The 16,817-nt window shown below is 54.9% G+C and overlaps 5 protein-coding genes across 12 annotated transcripts; 3 read left to right on the top strand and 2 right to left on the bottom strand.

The window, feature by feature from the left end:
* Positions 1-147: 147 nt before the first annotated feature.
* On the bottom strand, positions 148-2,388 carry H257_07932 (hypothetical protein; the record flags this gene model as incomplete). Its single annotated transcript, XM_009833640.1, has 3 exons — positions 148-1,820; positions 1,897-2,173; positions 2,231-2,388. 3 exons carry the CDS (start codon positions 2,386-2,388, stop codon positions 255-257), a joined length of 2,001 nt encoding a protein of 666 aa, XP_009831942.1. The 3' UTR covers positions 148-254.
* Positions 2,389-4,742: 2,354 nt separating this feature from the next.
* Positions 4,743-6,123, top strand: H257_07931 (hypothetical protein). Of its 4 annotated transcripts, XM_009833638.1 has the most exons (5): positions 4,743-4,941; positions 5,009-5,279; positions 5,328-5,428; positions 5,478-5,720; positions 5,766-6,123. In XM_009833638.1, exons 1-5 carry the CDS (start codon positions 4,810-4,812, stop codon positions 5,922-5,924), a joined length of 906 nt encoding a protein of 301 aa, XP_009831940.1. In that variant the 5' UTR covers positions 4,743-4,809; the 3' UTR covers positions 5,925-6,123. The 4 variants fall into 4 exon arrangements, with proteins under 4 accessions (XP_009831940.1, XP_009831939.1, XP_009831938.1 ...); XM_009833637.1 differs by having other exon boundaries at positions 5,478-6,123; XM_009833636.1 differs by having other exon boundaries at positions 4,743-5,279.
* Positions 6,124-6,610: 487 nt separating this feature from the next.
* H257_07930 (hypothetical protein) lies at positions 6,611-12,036 on the bottom strand. The gene is made up of 2 exons (XM_009833635.1): positions 11,933-12,036; positions 6,611-11,873 (listed from the first exon to the last, which is right to left on the bottom strand). Exons 1-2 carry the CDS (start codon positions 12,014-12,016, stop codon positions 6,648-6,650), a joined length of 5,310 nt encoding a protein of 1,769 aa, XP_009831937.1. The 5' UTR covers positions 12,017-12,036; the 3' UTR covers positions 6,611-6,647.
* Positions 12,037-12,264: 228 nt separating this feature from the next.
* On the top strand, positions 12,265-13,365 carry H257_07929 (hypothetical protein). 4 transcript variants are annotated; one of them, XM_009833633.1, is made up of 5 exons: positions 12,265-12,344; positions 12,393-12,441; positions 12,513-12,737; positions 12,802-12,977; positions 13,022-13,365. In XM_009833633.1, the coding sequence occupies exons 1-5, from the start codon at positions 12,276-12,278 to the stop codon at positions 13,283-13,285; spliced, it is 783 nt and encodes a 260-aa protein (XP_009831935.1). In that variant the 5' UTR covers positions 12,265-12,275; the 3' UTR covers positions 13,286-13,365. The 4 variants fall into 4 exon arrangements, with proteins under 4 accessions (XP_009831935.1, XP_009831934.1, XP_009831936.1 ...); XM_009833632.1 differs by having other exon boundaries at positions 12,393-12,494; positions 12,545-12,737; XM_009833634.1 differs by having other exon boundaries at positions 12,802-13,365.
* Positions 13,366-13,650: 285 nt separating this feature from the next.
* H257_07928 lies at positions 13,651-15,466 on the top strand. 2 transcript variants are annotated; one of them, XM_009833630.1, is made up of 7 exons: positions 13,651-14,057; positions 14,104-14,155; positions 14,206-14,381; positions 14,430-14,558; positions 14,620-14,697; positions 14,744-15,130; positions 15,191-15,466. In XM_009833630.1, exons 1-7 carry the CDS (start codon positions 13,689-13,691, stop codon positions 15,275-15,277), a joined length of 1,278 nt encoding a protein of 425 aa, XP_009831932.1. In that variant the 5' UTR covers positions 13,651-13,688; the 3' UTR covers positions 15,278-15,466. The 2 variants fall into 2 exon arrangements, with proteins under 2 accessions (XP_009831932.1, XP_009831931.1); XM_009833629.1 differs by having other exon boundaries at positions 14,620-15,130.
* Positions 15,467-16,817: the final 1,351 nt, after the last annotated feature.

Genomic DNA, 16,817 nt, shown 5'->3' with positions numbered 1-16,817 from the left:
GCACACACGTCGCTGCTTGCGTTCACATACATGTCCGACGGGTCCATGATGACGCACAACAACTGCGGTTGCACATGTCCATCCACACAAACAAGAATGCCGGCATACGCGTCTTCCGCGCAACTACTGTATGTATCTTTGATGTGCGTCGAATCTACTCGTATACTGGTTTACGTAGCCCACTGCATTATTGTTCATGATCGATCGATTCCTAGTCCTAATTGTGAAACGTTCGTCAGACATCCTTCCTACTGCTAGACACGTTTCTTCTCGTGTGTGGCGTTCCCCCCCTGCCTTGCGTCTTCGTCATCTCGTTCGTGCTTGACGTGGGTGTGCATGAAGGCGGCCCAGTCGACGGGCGCCGACGCCGCGAGCGGACCCAACTCGTGCGCGTACTTTTTCACAATCTGGCGCACTTCCTTTTGGAGGTGCATGCGTCGGAGGGGGAGTTCGTCCTGGATGCGCTTGGACTCGGGCCGCAGTCGGTTGAGCAGCGGGCGCAGCGTCCGCATCTCGACGATGCCAGCCTCGACGCTCCGCACGCCAAAGTACGAACACAACGGGAACGACAGGGTCACGAGCCCAATGTTGGACGCGCTCCAGTCCGTGAAGGCGAACATGAGCAGCGCGTACCCCAGCCACAGCACGGGCACCGCCACCACCGAAAACGAGATCTTCTTGGACAGAACCACGTCCCGCGCCGCGATCTTGACGTTCGAGCCGGCAAGTGCCTTGGTCTGCTCGGCCGCGGCGACGTACCGCGCGACTAAGCCCACGGGCGCATTCAGCACGAAGGACGGGATCGACGCCAGCGCAAAGATGACGGCGCCGTACATGGCGGACGCGAGCGCGTCGTGGACGGTGACGAATGCCACGTACGGCACCTGGTGGTCGGGGAGCCCGAGCTGCTTGAGCGTGCGCCGGTACTCGCCGAGCTTGGCGGCGAGACTCGCCACGTCCGGCTTGTCCTGGAGGATCTTGTAGCCTTCCGCGAACCGGCGGTTGAGGTCCTGCGTAACCTTGGGGCTCCACTTGATGCCGGCCTGCTGGTACAGCCGTCGGGCAGTGTACACGCCCTGGAGGACGTTGTGGTCGGGCGTCGCTACGATCACACTGCGCATGCCATCTTGGACTTCGTTGAGGAGGGCGTTGCATGCCTTGCGCTTGTCCGCGTTGTACTCGTCCAGCTTGTCGTTGGTGACTGTGATGGGCGTGCCAAACTCGACGACCACGCGGCCGCGAAACTTGTGGCCGCGAAAGTAGTTGAGTCCGACGGGAACGATTGGCACGGTCAGGTTGAGGCTCTGCTTGGCGCTGAACGCCATGAGCGCGACGCCGGCCTTGAGCGGCAGCAGGTCCGTCCGGTCGTGGGACCCGCCCTCGGGGAAAATGCCGACGCACTGGCCGCGCTGGAGCGCTTTGTTGACTTCGGATAGCGATGCCGTTTGGTTGACCTTTTTGAAAATGCCAAAGGTCGCGGGGGAAGTGCCAAGGACGTTGCCGTGCATGTCGGCAAGCGGCGCCGACAGGACGGCGTGCGTGTCGTCGACGACCGAAGCCACCCTCACGGGCTCGCCAGAGTCCTTGACCGTCGTTCCGTTGGCGCGGACTTGGTCGCCGGCGCTCAATTGGGTCGTGAAGTGCGTGTCTTGACCGATGAGGACGAACGACCCGGGCGGCGCCGCGTCGTCCATGAGCACGGTCCCTTTGCCCTGGATGACTTCGTCTTGGGGACGCGTGAATGGAATGCACCCCACGGCCTTGGCGAGCGATCCGATGACGGGACGATGCATGGATTTCTCAGCAATGATGAACCCTACCTAGACGTGGACGATGAGACAGACTGGTGATGCGTCTACAAGATAGATGCGGTGTGGCGTGATAGACGGACGGTACCTTTCGGTAGCAATTCATGAGCACAATCAAGCCGTCGACGAATTGGTTGGAATGGTTTCCCGTGAAAATGACGGGCCCGTCGAGGGGAATGTTGTCTTTGCCGACGATTTCAATGCTCTTGAAGAAGATCGAGGTGATGCTCGTAAGAAACACGCGGATGCAAAAGTACAGCACGTCCGACGCGTTGCTGTACAGCAACCCGAGGAGAAGCAAGATGTGCAGCCATCCAACGACGGACGGATCGACGCCGACAATCGTACACACGGCTTTCACTGGACTATAGAGATTACAACAAATTAGTCAAACAACGACAGCAAGACCATTCCAGACGTACTTGATGGCGTCCATGGAGAGCATGACAACGAGCACGATCGCAATGATCTGCTGATGAAGATCGTGGAGGCCAAACATGTCCAAGGCGGCGCGGCGACAGACGTCGTGAAGGTTGGCGCGTCGATAAATGGAGAATGGAAAGTGGGGATATTCGTCCATGGGTATTCGCGTTATCCGGATAACTGCTTTCCAAAATTTCAAACTCATACTGTACATGTACATGCAGGCTTCCGAAATAATATATTTATTGCGACTATCTAAAATGCCGCCTCAGCCAATAGATTTCACGATATTCGACGACCTCGATAATAAATAATTGTTTTCTAATGCAACATATCGATAATTGTTCAAATACTGTAGTATATTATTACATGAGGGAGTAAACATTCCAATACGATGTATTCGCGCGAAGGAATATGATCATCTCGAAATTCACCGGATGCATGTGCTTTCTATGGTCTGTCAAGATGTACTTCGCGACGCTGAAGAGCCGTTCGACCAAGTTGCTCGTTGGAAGGACAAACTTCAAGCAGCAGTACTTGCTTGCTGTTGGTCCCATTCGGCGACGTTTTGGAGCCAAAAGTTCGTCCGCGTAGCTCAACGGCGTGCTGGGTTCTGCAACACTGTCAGGGTCCAACAGGAACATGACCAATGCAGCCTTCTCAGCAGTAGTCAGCTCGTCTTCGCGTAACGACAACACCTTCGCCACACCATTGTCAAAGTTAGGATAGTGGTGGATCTCCGCGTTCAAAGCCAGATATGGCAACGTTGGGTGTCGACAGTGTAGTCCATGAAACATGGTCCTTGCATCCGCCATGTCAAGATCTTCCACTTGGAGTTGTTTTGTCACGCTTTCGAATTGCTCAAGCACAAAGAAGAGCTTTTTCACACGAGTATTCTGTCCGCTGAGCAACAACAGATCTCTCACCCCTGAGACCTCCGGTAAAAATGGTAACAGCGCTAGATAGCGTTGGACCATTTGAAATGTCGATGACCACCGCGTTACGTTTCGACAAATTGGCAATAAGTCAGTGAAGCGCGTAAGTTCACCAGCTGGGCGGAGTCGACCAAGCCTCTTCATGATTGCGTGTATGGATAACAGGTCGCTTTCGTACGGCAACAAGAATGCCTTCATGGCCAAGTTGAATTTGTGCGAGTAGCACCCGACAAGAGGAACGCCCATTTTAGTCGCCATAGAGACGTTGGTAGAACAATTGTCGCCAGTGACAAAGGCGAGATTTGACAGCTCTTTGCCATAGAGGCCAAGTGTTTCCTCGATGAAAGCGATGTGAGCGTCGGCATCCATGCTGTCGGGCGTCAAGAGAGGCGACATTGCGAGCAGAGGTGTATGGCGCACATTGGCCACAGCGTACGTTGCGAAGATCGCGCAAAAGTGCTTCGAGCCGTCGGTCCACCCGTCAATACAAAGCCCAAAGACATCGGGGAGTTCTGCAGCGATTTTGGCCTCCACATTACGTGTGACCTTGTCCATAGCAGCCTTTAACGTCTTAACGCAAATGGGGGTCAGCCGTGACATATTGCGTGTTAAGGGGTTCTCAACCTCCGAAAAGGGTTGGTTGCGCTCAACAATCCACTGCACCCAGGCGTGCAGGTTGGTCGCCTTGGCGTCGACAAAACCATGCTGGTGAAGTGTCCCCACGAGCAGTGCCTGCGAGGCCTCGAATTGGGCAAGGTAGTCGGGGTGTTTTTTATCGAGGTGGCTCGTCAAGTTGGAGTACCCAGCTGATTTTGCTTTTGTTCGCTTGGTTCCACACACCTTGCACTTGAACGTTGTGTCGTCGAGAGCGACGAAGTAGAAGGAACAGAGCTGCTTTGTAGTGTGTTCCATAAGTGTAAATGTCGAATGGGGATAATTGGACGAAATTTGAAAATAGATTATCGATATCTACCGACACCGAAAATAGATAATTAGATCCAACGTCACATAAGAAATAGATTATTTTTGCTATCTTATCTAGATTATTATCTCAAAGATATATTATGTCCGAAGCCTGACATGTAGCAATGCTCGGAAGTGTAGCGGTGGATGGGCATGCAGGGCGGTGATGAGTATAGCAAAGAAGGACGCAATGCTACAAGGAAGGCTATGGAATGGTCGATAGAGAAATCCATCGGCTAGCCCATCCCGACCATGTAGCATGCATGCTAGTTACATGATGATACGTGCAAGGGATAAGCCAGCGAGCCTTGTTGACTCGACAACGTTGTTTGGTCAACGGGCAGTCACATCTACGTATACACTCGTCGCAATCAACACGCGACTCTTTGACGAGAACACATGCTGTACGCATGAGACTTCCAAGACCCGCGTCCTTTCAAGTGCCAGTTGCTGCGCCAGTTGCTGCGTTGGCGTTACACGCAACCACGACCAAGTCTCGAGAGGTCTCTACACTACCTACAGACAGATACATGAGCAGTACGTCTGTATTCTGTGTACGCAATATCGCCCCTAGAGCGACGGTTGCGTAATGTACTAAATGGCGTGCCTAAGAATAGATCGCACGGTGGGAAGTGTCGTTTCGCGTAGGAACCCCCACCAAACCTCGTCTCCTCCTCATCATGGACGAAGACATCAAGTGGGTGGACAACGTCATCGCCAAGCTGCTGCGTGTGCAGGACAAGCCCGTGCAGACCGAAGTGACCGACCTGGACATTGACGAGATCAACGCGTTGTGTCGGTGCTGTCGCTCCGTGCGTACCGACCTTCCTCATGTCGTCATCCATACATTCATCATCCTTGTGATGCCGAACCCCGTAGATCTTTCTCTGCCAGCCCATGCTGCTCGAACTGAACGCACCCATCAACATTTGCGGCGACACCCACGGCCAGTACGCGGACCTGCTGCGGCTGTTTGAGATCGGCGGGTTTCCAGATGACAAAAACTACTTGTTCCTGGGAGACTACGTGGACCGCGCCATGCAAAGCATCGAGACGATCTGCCTGCTCTTTGCGTACAAGGTTAAGTACCCGACGCGGATGTCGCTCCTGCGCGGCAACCACGAGTGCGCGTCCATCAATCGGATATACGGTAACCTTCCCCAAACCAACCAAGCATACTGGTGGTGACAATGAACAGGGTTTTACGACGAGTGCAAGCGCCGGTTCAACGTCAAGCTATGGCGGACGTTTGCCGATTGTTTCAACTGCATGCCCGTGGCCGCGGTCGTGGCGGACAAGGTTCGTCCGCTGCGCGCATGTATACGCATAATGGAGACCATGGAGATAGATCTTTTGCATGCACGGCGGGTTGTCGCCCGATTTGTACAAGATGGACCAGATCAAAAACATCCGCCGGCCGACCGACATTCCGGACGAGGGGCTGCTGTGCGACCTCCTGTGGGCGGATCCGGACGCCGAGAGCCACGGGTGGACCGAGAGCGACCGCGGCGTGTCCTACATCTTTGGCGCGGACGTCGTCGAGCAGTTTCTCGAGACGCACGACCTCGACCTCGTCTGCCGCGCGCACCAAGTTCGTCTCTCCATTAGGTTCGATTGTGACCAGTGCGGAATGTAGGTCGTGTCGGACGGGTACGAGTTCTTTGCTGGCCGCAAACTCGTGACGATCTTCTCGGCGCCCAACTATTGCAACGAATTCGACAACGCCGGCGGGATGCTGGTCGTGGACGACAAGCTCTTGTGCTCGTTCAAGGTGCTGTGCTCGCAGGAAGGCTAACCAGCCACATTCCGAAGCTCCCGTCGTCGTCTGTGCGTCCAACAGAATAGTATCGCCATTCGTATAACACACCATAACGTCACCCCCGCTCATGCCAACAGATCACCAACCATCCTGCATCGTGCAGTATACATGTGGTCGTGGCCTGCTCACTGAGCAGTGTTCGGTCGTAACATCATCTCCCATCAAATCGCCCCCTAAGCCAAGACACAAGCATCCTGCGTATGTCTGTCCTACGACCATCATCGCAGCTACATATCCCACACATGTTCCCACATGACTCTCAATTAGTCGCACATTTTGCCAAGTCGATTCGAAATTGCTCAATCGAGTGACCAGTATAACCAAATCGACAGACACTCGAATGACCAATCAAAACCCAGAGCACATATCAAGTGGCCAATCAAAACTAATCTTCGGCCAATACAACACACCGAGATAGTGTGTGACTGAAATTAGTGTTCCTTAGTATGGACTACCGGTTACTACTGTATTATACCGTATAGTGTATATGCATTGCGACGGATTAATCTATTGCGACACCTGTAATAACTGATTACTTTCTTGTAATAACTGATATTTACTTGTGACTATCCTTCAAATTTGTATGACGCAATGGAGTAACAAAATTTTGAGAACGAGTGTCGGCTGGTTGTGAAATATCACCTGTCGCAATACATATACACTATACGGTAGTACCACGTTTTCTATTATAATATTTTCCTACGAATAATAATGCGGCGAGATCAAGCTGTCTTGGATCGCATCGAGCTGCGACGGTGTAAACGCGAGCTTGTCTTGGTGCCAGCTGTCTTGGTGTGTACGCTTGAACTCGAGCAGCACCGCCTTGACCATCTCGGGCACATTGGAGAGGCGGCCCTTGCCGGTCACATGCAGGTGCAGCGACAGCTCCTCCACCACCGCGGGTACGAACGCCGGCACCGAGTACGGGTACGCCAGCACGAGTGCGCCCATGCCGTAGCACCCGTCCACCGTGCGCGCATCCATGGCCATCTCGTCAGTGGCTCCTTCCAGCGCCTCGAGTGCCTTGGCCGAGACTTCCCAGTCGGGGCCGCGGCGGGCTACGAGGATGCGGTGCCGCTTGAGCTGCTTTTGTTTGGTCGCGCGGGCTTTGCGCGCCGCCGCCACCGATTCGCGGAACGTCGTCGCGAGGGAGGCGACGTCCTCGTCGTCCAGCGTCCGGACGAAGCTCCGGAGGGCGTACTGCGCAGTCTCCTGAACGTCGCGCTTGTCGTCCGCCAAGCAGGACACGATCAGCCGCTGGAGCCGCGGCTTAGACCAGCGCCGCAGTCCATGGTGAAAGTTGAGCACCGTGATGAACCGGAGCGCAGCCCCCCGCGTACGCCACGACGCCACCAAAGCGGCCTCGAGTCCCGTCAGCACCGCCGTAAACGTGTCTTCGTGTTGGACGCGGAGTTTATTGGCAAGCGCGTCCACTACCGCGCGCGCCGATCGCGCTACGTCCGGATCCGGGTACGACTGCGTGTCCAACACGACCGACAGCAACGGGAGGACGGCGGCGGACACGTGCGCCGAGTCGCCCTTGTGGATGTACGTGGCTATCACATGGAGCAGCGTCTTGCGCGCATTCAGTTCGGCAGGCTCCACGACGCCCGTCGCCGCCGCCACCCCATCCGTCATCCCCTGGACGAGCTTTTCCAACATGGAAGAAGTAGAAGCAAGTACGAGCTTGTACAGCACCGCGCCGACTTGTTCTCTAACCGACTCGTACGGGTGCGAGAGGCCCGCAGCCGCGACCGTCCACATGCGCGCGAGCACACTGGGCGTCGCCAGTGCGGGCGGGAGTAGCAGCAGCGGCTGCACCAGCATCAACCACCGCACTTGGCCGACGCCATCCGTCGAGTTCCCGTCGGCGGCATCCCCCGACTGAAACGACACCTCCACCTGACTCAGCACGTACTCGATGAGATCGGGTACCCATGGCAACGTCGGAACGTGATGTGTGAGCAGCAGCACCACGTCGTGCCAGTCGGTCGCGTACGGAACGCTCAGTTTAGGCAGAATCGTCTGCAGCCACCCGAGCCCAAACGAAGAAGTCGATGACGTGGCCAATCCCACGAGGATCTCGCCGGCCGTGCACAGCGCCGCGCGGCGTTCGTCGGACGTGTTCGCCACGAGTGTGTCGAGGGGCCACCGCGCCGCGAGGTCGATGCCTTGGGCCGCGGCATGTCGCGCCAGTCGCTGCACCAGCATCACATGATGGCGAAGGATATTGTCCTTGGCCAGCTGGCCAAACGATGTCGCATATAAGGGCGGAAACCGCTCGTGTTGCACCAGTTCAAACAGTTCGCCGACGCCAAGCGACCACCGCGCCGTGTCAGCGTGTCCGTCGGCGGTAACACTCTTGTGGTTGGCAACCATGTCCTTAGCCAGCGCCTGCAACGTATCGGGGGCAAACACGAGCTCGGGCACGGGCTCGCCTTGTCCTATCGTCGTTGCTTTCAACAGGCGCGAGAGTAAAATCCGTCCAAAGTGCTGCAGCTGCGGCACGTCGCTCCGCACAGCCCCGAGCACCACGGGCCAAATCAGGCGCCGATTCACGTCGGCCGTCTTGTCTTGGCGAATCCACGGCAATAAGCAGGCCAAGTGCATGAGCTGATGGCGCCAGTGCGACTGTTGCATCTCGAGCGAGACCAATGGCTCGATGCCGACGGTCCGGGCGTCCGCGGCGTCGCGCCGCGTGTGCAGAACCAGGAAAAACACTTTTAGCGCGCGGGTTTGCGTCTTGATCTGGTCGTCGGGGCTCCACTGGCGAAGTTTCGGCTCGCTCGCATGACACAGTGCGACCAGGAGCTGCTGCATGACACTCCAGCGCCGCCACACCGTGTGCAGCGACCGCCCCAGCTGCAGAACATGCAGCGCCCCCGTCACCTGGTCCTTGTTGGTTGATGTGTGCACCACTTGTATGAGGAACGGCAGCCGTGCCTCGAGCCACGGACTGTACCGCGCGAGCACGCCGCCATCGAGGGCTGCTTGGGCCACCTGGCGGGTCTTGGAGTCGTCGGCAAGGGCGAGGGTCAGCAGGTCGTTCAAGCTACCGACCACCACGTCGGCGTACAGATCCGGCGTGGCAAACCAGTCGGGATGCGATCGGATCGCGCGACTCCACTCGAAGCTTCCTGTGGTCAAGAGGGCCGAACACAGCACCTGCACGCGGTCTTGCATCATCCGCCGCGGCCACAGCGGAATCGACGCCAGCGTTTTGGGTTTCTTGAGATGGAGCGCGGCCGACGCCACGTCCCGCGCGCTCAGTTTGCGCCATTTTGCATACAGGTGGGTATTGGCTGGCGGGGCGGCGTCGCGCGGATGCAGCAGCGGCGACAGGATGCGGACAATGTAGCGCAGACCCTTGGTCCGGCGCGGGTCTTCTACCACCATCGACGCATCGGTCCAAATCGCTGCGACGCGGTGGAGGGTCTGTAGCAGGTTTACACGCAGCGCCAAGAGCGAGTCGATCACTGCGGGGTGACGCGCCAACGTCGACTCGATGGCTTCGATCGGTTGCATCAGCATCGGCGAAGGGCCATCCGATGTAGTCTTAGTTTTAACAACAAGGCGATCCCACAAGATGCCTTTGGCCCCGCGGACGGCGTGCAAAATACCCCGCAACGCTGTGCGCCATGTCATGGTCGAGTTGGTGTCATCCGGTGTCCCAACTAGCAACGCGGTACCCGCCTCCACGACAAACACATCGAGCAAGTCGGCGGCAAACAAGAGCTCGGCCTCGGACGGTTCATGCCACACCAGGCCCACATCGCCCCATGAACTGGTCACGCCAATATACAAACTCGACAACCCGCCGCACTCGACGCCGTCCGTCCACGCGGCGGGCGGCAGCGACCGCGAATGGTCCGGCTGGTACGTACTCGTGAGCCGAGTCAGTGTGTGCCGCAGGATTTTGCAGCCCACTTTGACCACCTTTGGGTTGCGGTGGCCGGTTGCAACCGCCAACACGCGGCGAAGCAGCGCGCTGTGGGGTACCAAGGATGTGCCGGTGGCGCGTTGGACGACGCCGTCCACGACTCGGAGGTGGCTGAGTAGGTGCGCGTCCCCGGGGGTCGTCGTCGGGTGGACAACCGCGGCGGCTGCCGGCAGCAGCAGCTTTTGAATCGCGAGCTCCGGATCCGGGCCCGAGGCGGCGCGCACGAGGCCGGCGACGGCCTTGCCAGGAACAAGGCCCATCGATGACGACTGTACAAAATCGACGACGCGCTGCAGCGCTAGCTTGTACAGCGGCGGCGACAGCTGCACAAACAACTGATGCAGCACCAATTGCGTATGCAGTGCAATCTGAAACGTATCGCCGCCCTTGTCACCGTTGGCACTGCTCGACTCGGTTTCCTGCTGGCGAAACAGCGAAAACAATCGGTCCAGTAGCACTAGTACCCATGTCTCGAGACTCGACCCAAGGCGCCACAACGCGTCGACGGAGGCGGGAGAGGCGGTGGGTCGTGGGGCATACAGCTGGGCGTTCGCGGCACTTGTCAGCGCCGCTGCCACGTCACTCGACGCCCGCGCAGGACGCCACGTGTCGTCCGCCACCGGCATGTACATGAGCCACACGCTGTACAGCTGCAGCGTCCGACTCGTCTTGGCGTCATCATTCGGGTCGATGCCCGGGAGCGTCCACTGCAGAATCAGCGGCAGGTACGGGTCTGTCCATGAGAGGTCGCCGCGGAGAAGCGCGGGGCCGCACACGGTGAGTGCCGAGATGGCGCTGGGTGCTTGGTGGGTCTGGTTGACCGCGGACGGATCGAGTCCATGAAGGATTCTCTCCACGATGGACGGCGCCGCGGACGGCAGGATGGCGATGGCGTTGCGCAGGGTAAAGCTGGCTTTCGAAGACACGCTTTGGCTCTTGGCGTACAAGCCAAGGAAGCTCAGGTCGACGAGTTTTGTTACAAGCGATGTATGGGGAAGCAGGGATCGATGGAGTGCCTTATCGCGTCCAAGGCGGAGCGAGAGGAACGCAGATACATAGTAGACAAAGTCGGAGATGGCGCTGGCGGCGTTGCCGGCGCTCGACGGGTGGTAGAACGGGGTGAGTAGGCTGAGCAACTGCTGGAGCAACGTGTGGGTGGTTTGCGATGCCTCAAGCAACTCGACAGTCAACTTGGATGCGTAGTACAATGAGGATTTGTCCCCGTGCCACCCACCCAAGACGGTGGGAAATTTCCCTTTGGATGGCGTCGCGCCCAAGTCGGACGGGAGGTTGAACGCTTGCTGGATCTTGGACAGTATAAACTCCAAGTGCGGCGCCCACTGGGAGATGTCGAACGTCTCGCGGCGCTGCTGGTGCTTCACAACGCGCGCAAACAGCCGCAGCCAGTGGAAGTCCCATTCCGAGAACGAATTGACGCTCCCCCACAGCGTGATCCAGGGGCCGACGAGCGCCGACGCGTCGGCGCCGGCAGGCCAGAGCAACGACAGCTGCGCGGCAGCTTTCAAGCTCGCTTCTTCGTTCGGGCGCGCAAAATCAGCACTCAGGTGTGTCCAGAGCGACGCATCGAGTGCGTAGTGTGGACGCGCTTTGGCGAGGAACTTGAGCAGTGCCGCCTTGTACTGGGAAACGTACTCGTCGGCCGCGTTGTGGAGCGGCAATGGAGAGGCGTAAAAGTTGGCTTCCCATTCATCCAAGGGAGTATGCCAATCGACCTTGGCTTGCTCGGAAGCGTCCGAGAACGCTTTCCGCGTCTTCTTGAGCACCAACATGATGGTGTTCAACGCCTTCACGCGCTTCTCCAAGGCTGGACGGAACGAAAACACGTACTGTATTAGTCCATGGCTGAGGCTCACGGACAGCGCATGCGGCAGCGTGTACTTGAGCTTGAAATACGTTTCCACGGTGCGGAAGTGGTGCCCCGCCAACTTGTCGAAGTGACCTCCTTGCAACAGCGTGTGGAATTCCTAGGGAGCCATGTCGTGAGTTCGAGAGATATCCTCATGCATGATGGAGGGGACTGTACTTGGATGTCACGCAACAGGAACTGCTCTTGAGCATCCACTTTACTGCGCACATGCTCTGGCAACAAGGACGCGTACACGTGCATGATGGATGTTGCAGACCAATCCAAACGTGAAAATGCTCACTCTGGGGATGAACGGCTGATTTAAAGAACTGTGTCTTTTTATCCGGAGTGTTGGTTAAAACACCTGATCTATGAGTGATGACGCGGATCATCACCCCAGTATTCGAGAACGAATTCGTCGACGGCTTCCATGGATTTGGCTTTTAATGAATGTTTGTAAATTCAGAATTTTACTGTACGGATAAACTATCGCTCCCATTGTCCTTGATCTTTTTTCAGCATGGGATTCATCGATGTGTTGCGGTCGAGTCTCAACAAGCGTCCAGCGAAGCTCATTGCGTCGCCCAAGGTAGAGTCCACTTAAAGACGCACGCGATGCACACGTTCCTACTCGTAGCGCGCGAGCGTCGCAGCAATATTCCGCCATTCTCCATTAGATCCACGTGGTACACGCTTCGTCCCAATCTAAACGTCGTGATGGATCGCGTGCCTTGACATGGTACTGTACCGATCGTAGACAAAGTGCAGCTGTTGTATATTCGACGAAAGGTAAATCCACGGGATACATGGAGCGGCCACATGGCGTTTCCTGGCGGACGAACGAACGAAGGCGAGGCCGACTTGGCCGCGGCAATCCGTGAGACGCATGAAGAAATCGGTCTCCATCTCAACGAAACCCACGTCGTGGGACGTCTGAATGATCGACCGGTGTATTATGGTCGCACGGTAGCCGCTCCATTTGGTAAGTTCTAGTCTGCATATCTGCATATTCGTCGTTGTTGACTGCGCCGATGCATGTACTTTAGTCTTCCTTCTCGGTCGTGACGATGCTGCCTTTGAACCTGTCCTTCAAGCGAAGGAAGTGTCCGACGTGCTCTGGGTTGACCTCGACTTCCTTGTGACCGCGCCAATCCAAACGCTGCAGATTCCGACCAAATACATCTTGCCTAATGTCGACGATATTCCTGCGACTGTGGATGAGGTCAGAACGGTGTCCATATTCGTGCCTTCGGGACGCCATTGTAGGCCCAACGAGACTCGTTGAAGGCGATGACACATATCAACTTTCCATGCATCTACTTGGATCGCCCTGAACGTCGTGTCCATGGGCTTCCAGATGATGCAGTCGCCCGACCAGTGCACGACTTTGTTCTGTGGGGCTTGACGTACAACATGACGTCGGACATATTGAAGGCAGGAGGACACAAAGCTCTTCCATCCATGTCGGCAGCGGTGCGATCCGTTCGAGAAGCCGTGTTCATGGATAAGATGGCCAAAAGTAACCTGTAACATGCCGTTCACGTGGGGAACCGACGAATGCCGTTGACAGAATGTATCAAGCGACAAGTTTCCTCATGTGTTCTCCCCGCCACAATTGACCTGCATCTCCTTAGCCCCATGCATGAAAGGCGGCACGTGATTGAAATATTGGCCGTATTGCAGTTACATTTTTGAAGCCATGGTATCCGGATTGTGTTTTTTGAATGTACAACAATAGAATTCCGTTATAACAAGTTTTGACCATCCTAGTAGCCAATTAGATTGGCTTATTTGCAAGTAATTTACTATTTTAGACCAATCCAATAGTAAAACCACTCCTGTCCGAATTTATCCGGATAGAGAAGCATTGCGATCTTTTAGTGACTCAGAAATCACTTTGGCGGCAGTAAGTAGCAGGAACACCATCGCCCCGATGGAGATTGACGACGACATTCTCGAGATGTGGACGGTCGAGGGACCGAGCAAGAGCAAGGTCTTCATTGACCACGTCAAAGCGCCACCCGATCAGGACATGCCATCATCATTCTCCAAGCAAGTGACGACGAGCGTGACCGTGCATCCCGACATGTTGCGTCTTCGCGCAGTCTACCTCCAGGAGCATCAACTCTTGGTGGGTGAAATGACCTCACTTGGTCAGGATGTGGATCGACAGCGACGAGATCTGGACATCGAGGAGCTGTATATGGACCAAGTGTTACAGCAACCTGTCACATGCAGTGAGCACGAACAATCTGTCCGGGACCTTCAAGAGCGACTTGCCAACAAGCGACGAAGTCACAAGGTAGTTGATTCCTTTCGTGGATTGAAAGCTAACCGTGCGCATGTAGGCAGCAAAGATTCGGTTCCTTCAGCTCAAACGGAACGTGTTGTTGCAGCATCGTACGTGTTCGAGTGAGATTCCATCGATCTAAGTTACACATATGCTTTAGAGTCCGAGTTCGCGACTCTGCCGTGTCTCAACGGCACGCTGCAACTACGACGTCTCTTGGGTCGCGGGGCGTCGTCGGAGGTGTGGCAGGCCCACTGCTTCTCCACAGACTCGTTGGTGGCCGTGAAGCTAAGCGCCAACATCCAAAACGCCACCGTCGAGTTCGACAACCACAAGGTAGCTCGCCATCCCACCTTCGTACCATGTCACATAACGCTGTCGTAGCTCGTGACGGCGCACTCGAGTCGATACGCCGTGCCAGTGCACACCCTCGCACATACCACGTTTCACCAACGCGAGTACGCCATCATGACCATGGACTGCATGAACTGCGACTTGGCCCATTACCTAGAGGTATGTTCAACATACAGTATCCCATGACGTGGCTCAATCGTGTGAACGCATATACTCCCAGACGAATGGCCCGTGCGCGCCGCTCCTCGCTCGACACATTCTGCATCAGCTCGCGCTAGCCACGACCTACATGCACGAGGTCGGTCGGACATCTCTATCTCAGTATCTCATGTGCTTCCTTGTAGAACAACATGGCCCACGGAGACTTGAAGCCCGGCAACGTGTTAGTCAAAGACGTGTCGGCTGTGACCGTCCAGCTCACCGACTTCCATCTCGCCCGACCAAGATACGATCCGATTGATGTGGGGGTGAACGCGTCGCCGAGCTACGCGCCCCCCGAATGGTACCTGCTGCCGACGACAGCCGACAGCTGCGAGGCCGGTACGACGTACGAAAAGGCAGACGTGTGGGCCCTCGGCGTGATCTACTACCAAAGCCTCTTCACGCGGCACCCCATGGGGTCGTTTTCGTCGAAACACGAGCTCCAGCACAACATGCGCTTGTATTCGAGTTCACATCCAACCTCAACCTCCTCCCTTCACTTTCCCACGGCGATCCCTGCCATGGACATGGTAATGTGCTGCTGGTGCTGTTGCATCTCTCGTCATCTCACATGGGCGCATATGGGCTAGGTTATCTTGGCCCGATGCCTCCATCCAGATTGGACAGCACGACCCACAGCCATGGAACTGCTAGCAATGCTATCACAGCTCACATGACCATAGAAGTACAGATACAGTATACAGTAGTATGGGCACAGTTCCGTGACAACTTGGTTCCGTGCCACGATGCATGATTGGCAGAAAACAATCACTCTGAAATTTTCAGCCAATCAGATGCAATTTTTGACCGATAACTCGGAACTGTTTTCAGCCTAACGTTAACCGATATTCCACTCTTTTAAGTCATTTTCGGATATTCCACTCTTTTAAGGCATTTTCCATCAACACTAATACGACTTTCGACATGATTTTAAGTTCTACGAACTGCATTAATTCTCCTCTTTAAGAAACACTATTATAATAGCAATTTGGAGTAAAGAACCCCTCCATCGAAGGTCCCAAAAAGTGTCAGGGAACAGCGCCCATACCTAGATTGTCAAGTCGATTCGGAATTGGAGTGGGGTGCTCAATCGAATGAGCAGAATAAGTCGGCGCTACTATTAATACGTCGACAAGACTCACAGTACCACACTTAACACACCCGTACATAACATACACACACTGTACCAGTACAGCAAGTACATAGTATTGTCCTTTTACCCAAAATTTGGACATTTGGGCTGATTCACCAAATCTATCGATCGATTCTTTGTCCTGACTTTGTACGTAAAGATCGTCGGGTATCACACTAATTCTAGTCACACACTAATTCGGTGCTGAATTGGTCGAAGTGTGAAATTGATTGTTTAGTGATCTGGGTTTTGATTGGTCGATCTTTGATTGTCTGCCGACTGATTTGGTCCCAGTCATTGTGAAATATATACTACAACATACGTAGTACTATTAATAGTATGTTTTACGAAATATATCTGCCGGATACAATTGGAGATACGAAACACGAAATTTCATAAACCCAGATAGTGGATATATTTTGATTTGATATTTGTATGCCAAAATTATATCCAGAGATATAAAGGATTTTACGAAATCGAGTATCCGGACGCAGTTTCAGATTCTTTATGTCGACTAGTCCATCAACTCTGACAGGCCGGGACAGTGGTCGCTTTATACGAGGAATTCCCTGCTGCAGGTCCAAAACTACCTGTTCTCGGGGAATTTGAATAACGCCGGATAAACATCGGGATACGTAAATTCTTGCACATTAGTTGCACAGATCAGTAGAGTAGAATTTCACACCAAGGGGATCCACAGCCACAGAATTTATCCGTACTTAACTTGAGCTTAACCGGTGTCGTTGTTGATCAATCACTTCGTTTTTTATCTTCACATGACATCGTTTGTTTCGCATGAGTATTTGCTACTTGCAATGGAGATGCATTTCACGGAGGACACTGCCACCTCCGACGACTACATTGTCGGTAGCGTGATCAACAATGTGAAGGTTCATGATTTTGGAAGTTTCGTGTTGCTGCGTGAGAGATTAAATGTATTTTCTTTGAAACAAGGCTTTCGTGTAGCACATAAGTATCGTAACAAAATCACTGGAAAGTGGGTTTGTTGTAACGAGGATTGTGATTTTGCAGTTCGAGCGTCAATGCGTGTGGACAAGTCTGTTTCTATAACTACCATGAACTTG

This window comes from Aphanomyces astaci (genome assembly GCF_000520075.1).
Source record: "Aphanomyces astaci strain APO3 unplaced genomic scaffold supercont1.17, whole genome shotgun sequence".
Taxonomy (NCBI): Eukaryota; Oomycota; class Saprolegniomycetes; order Saprolegniales; family Verrucalvaceae; genus Aphanomyces; species Aphanomyces astaci.
This window is presented reverse-complemented; position numbering and strand designations above follow the sequence as displayed.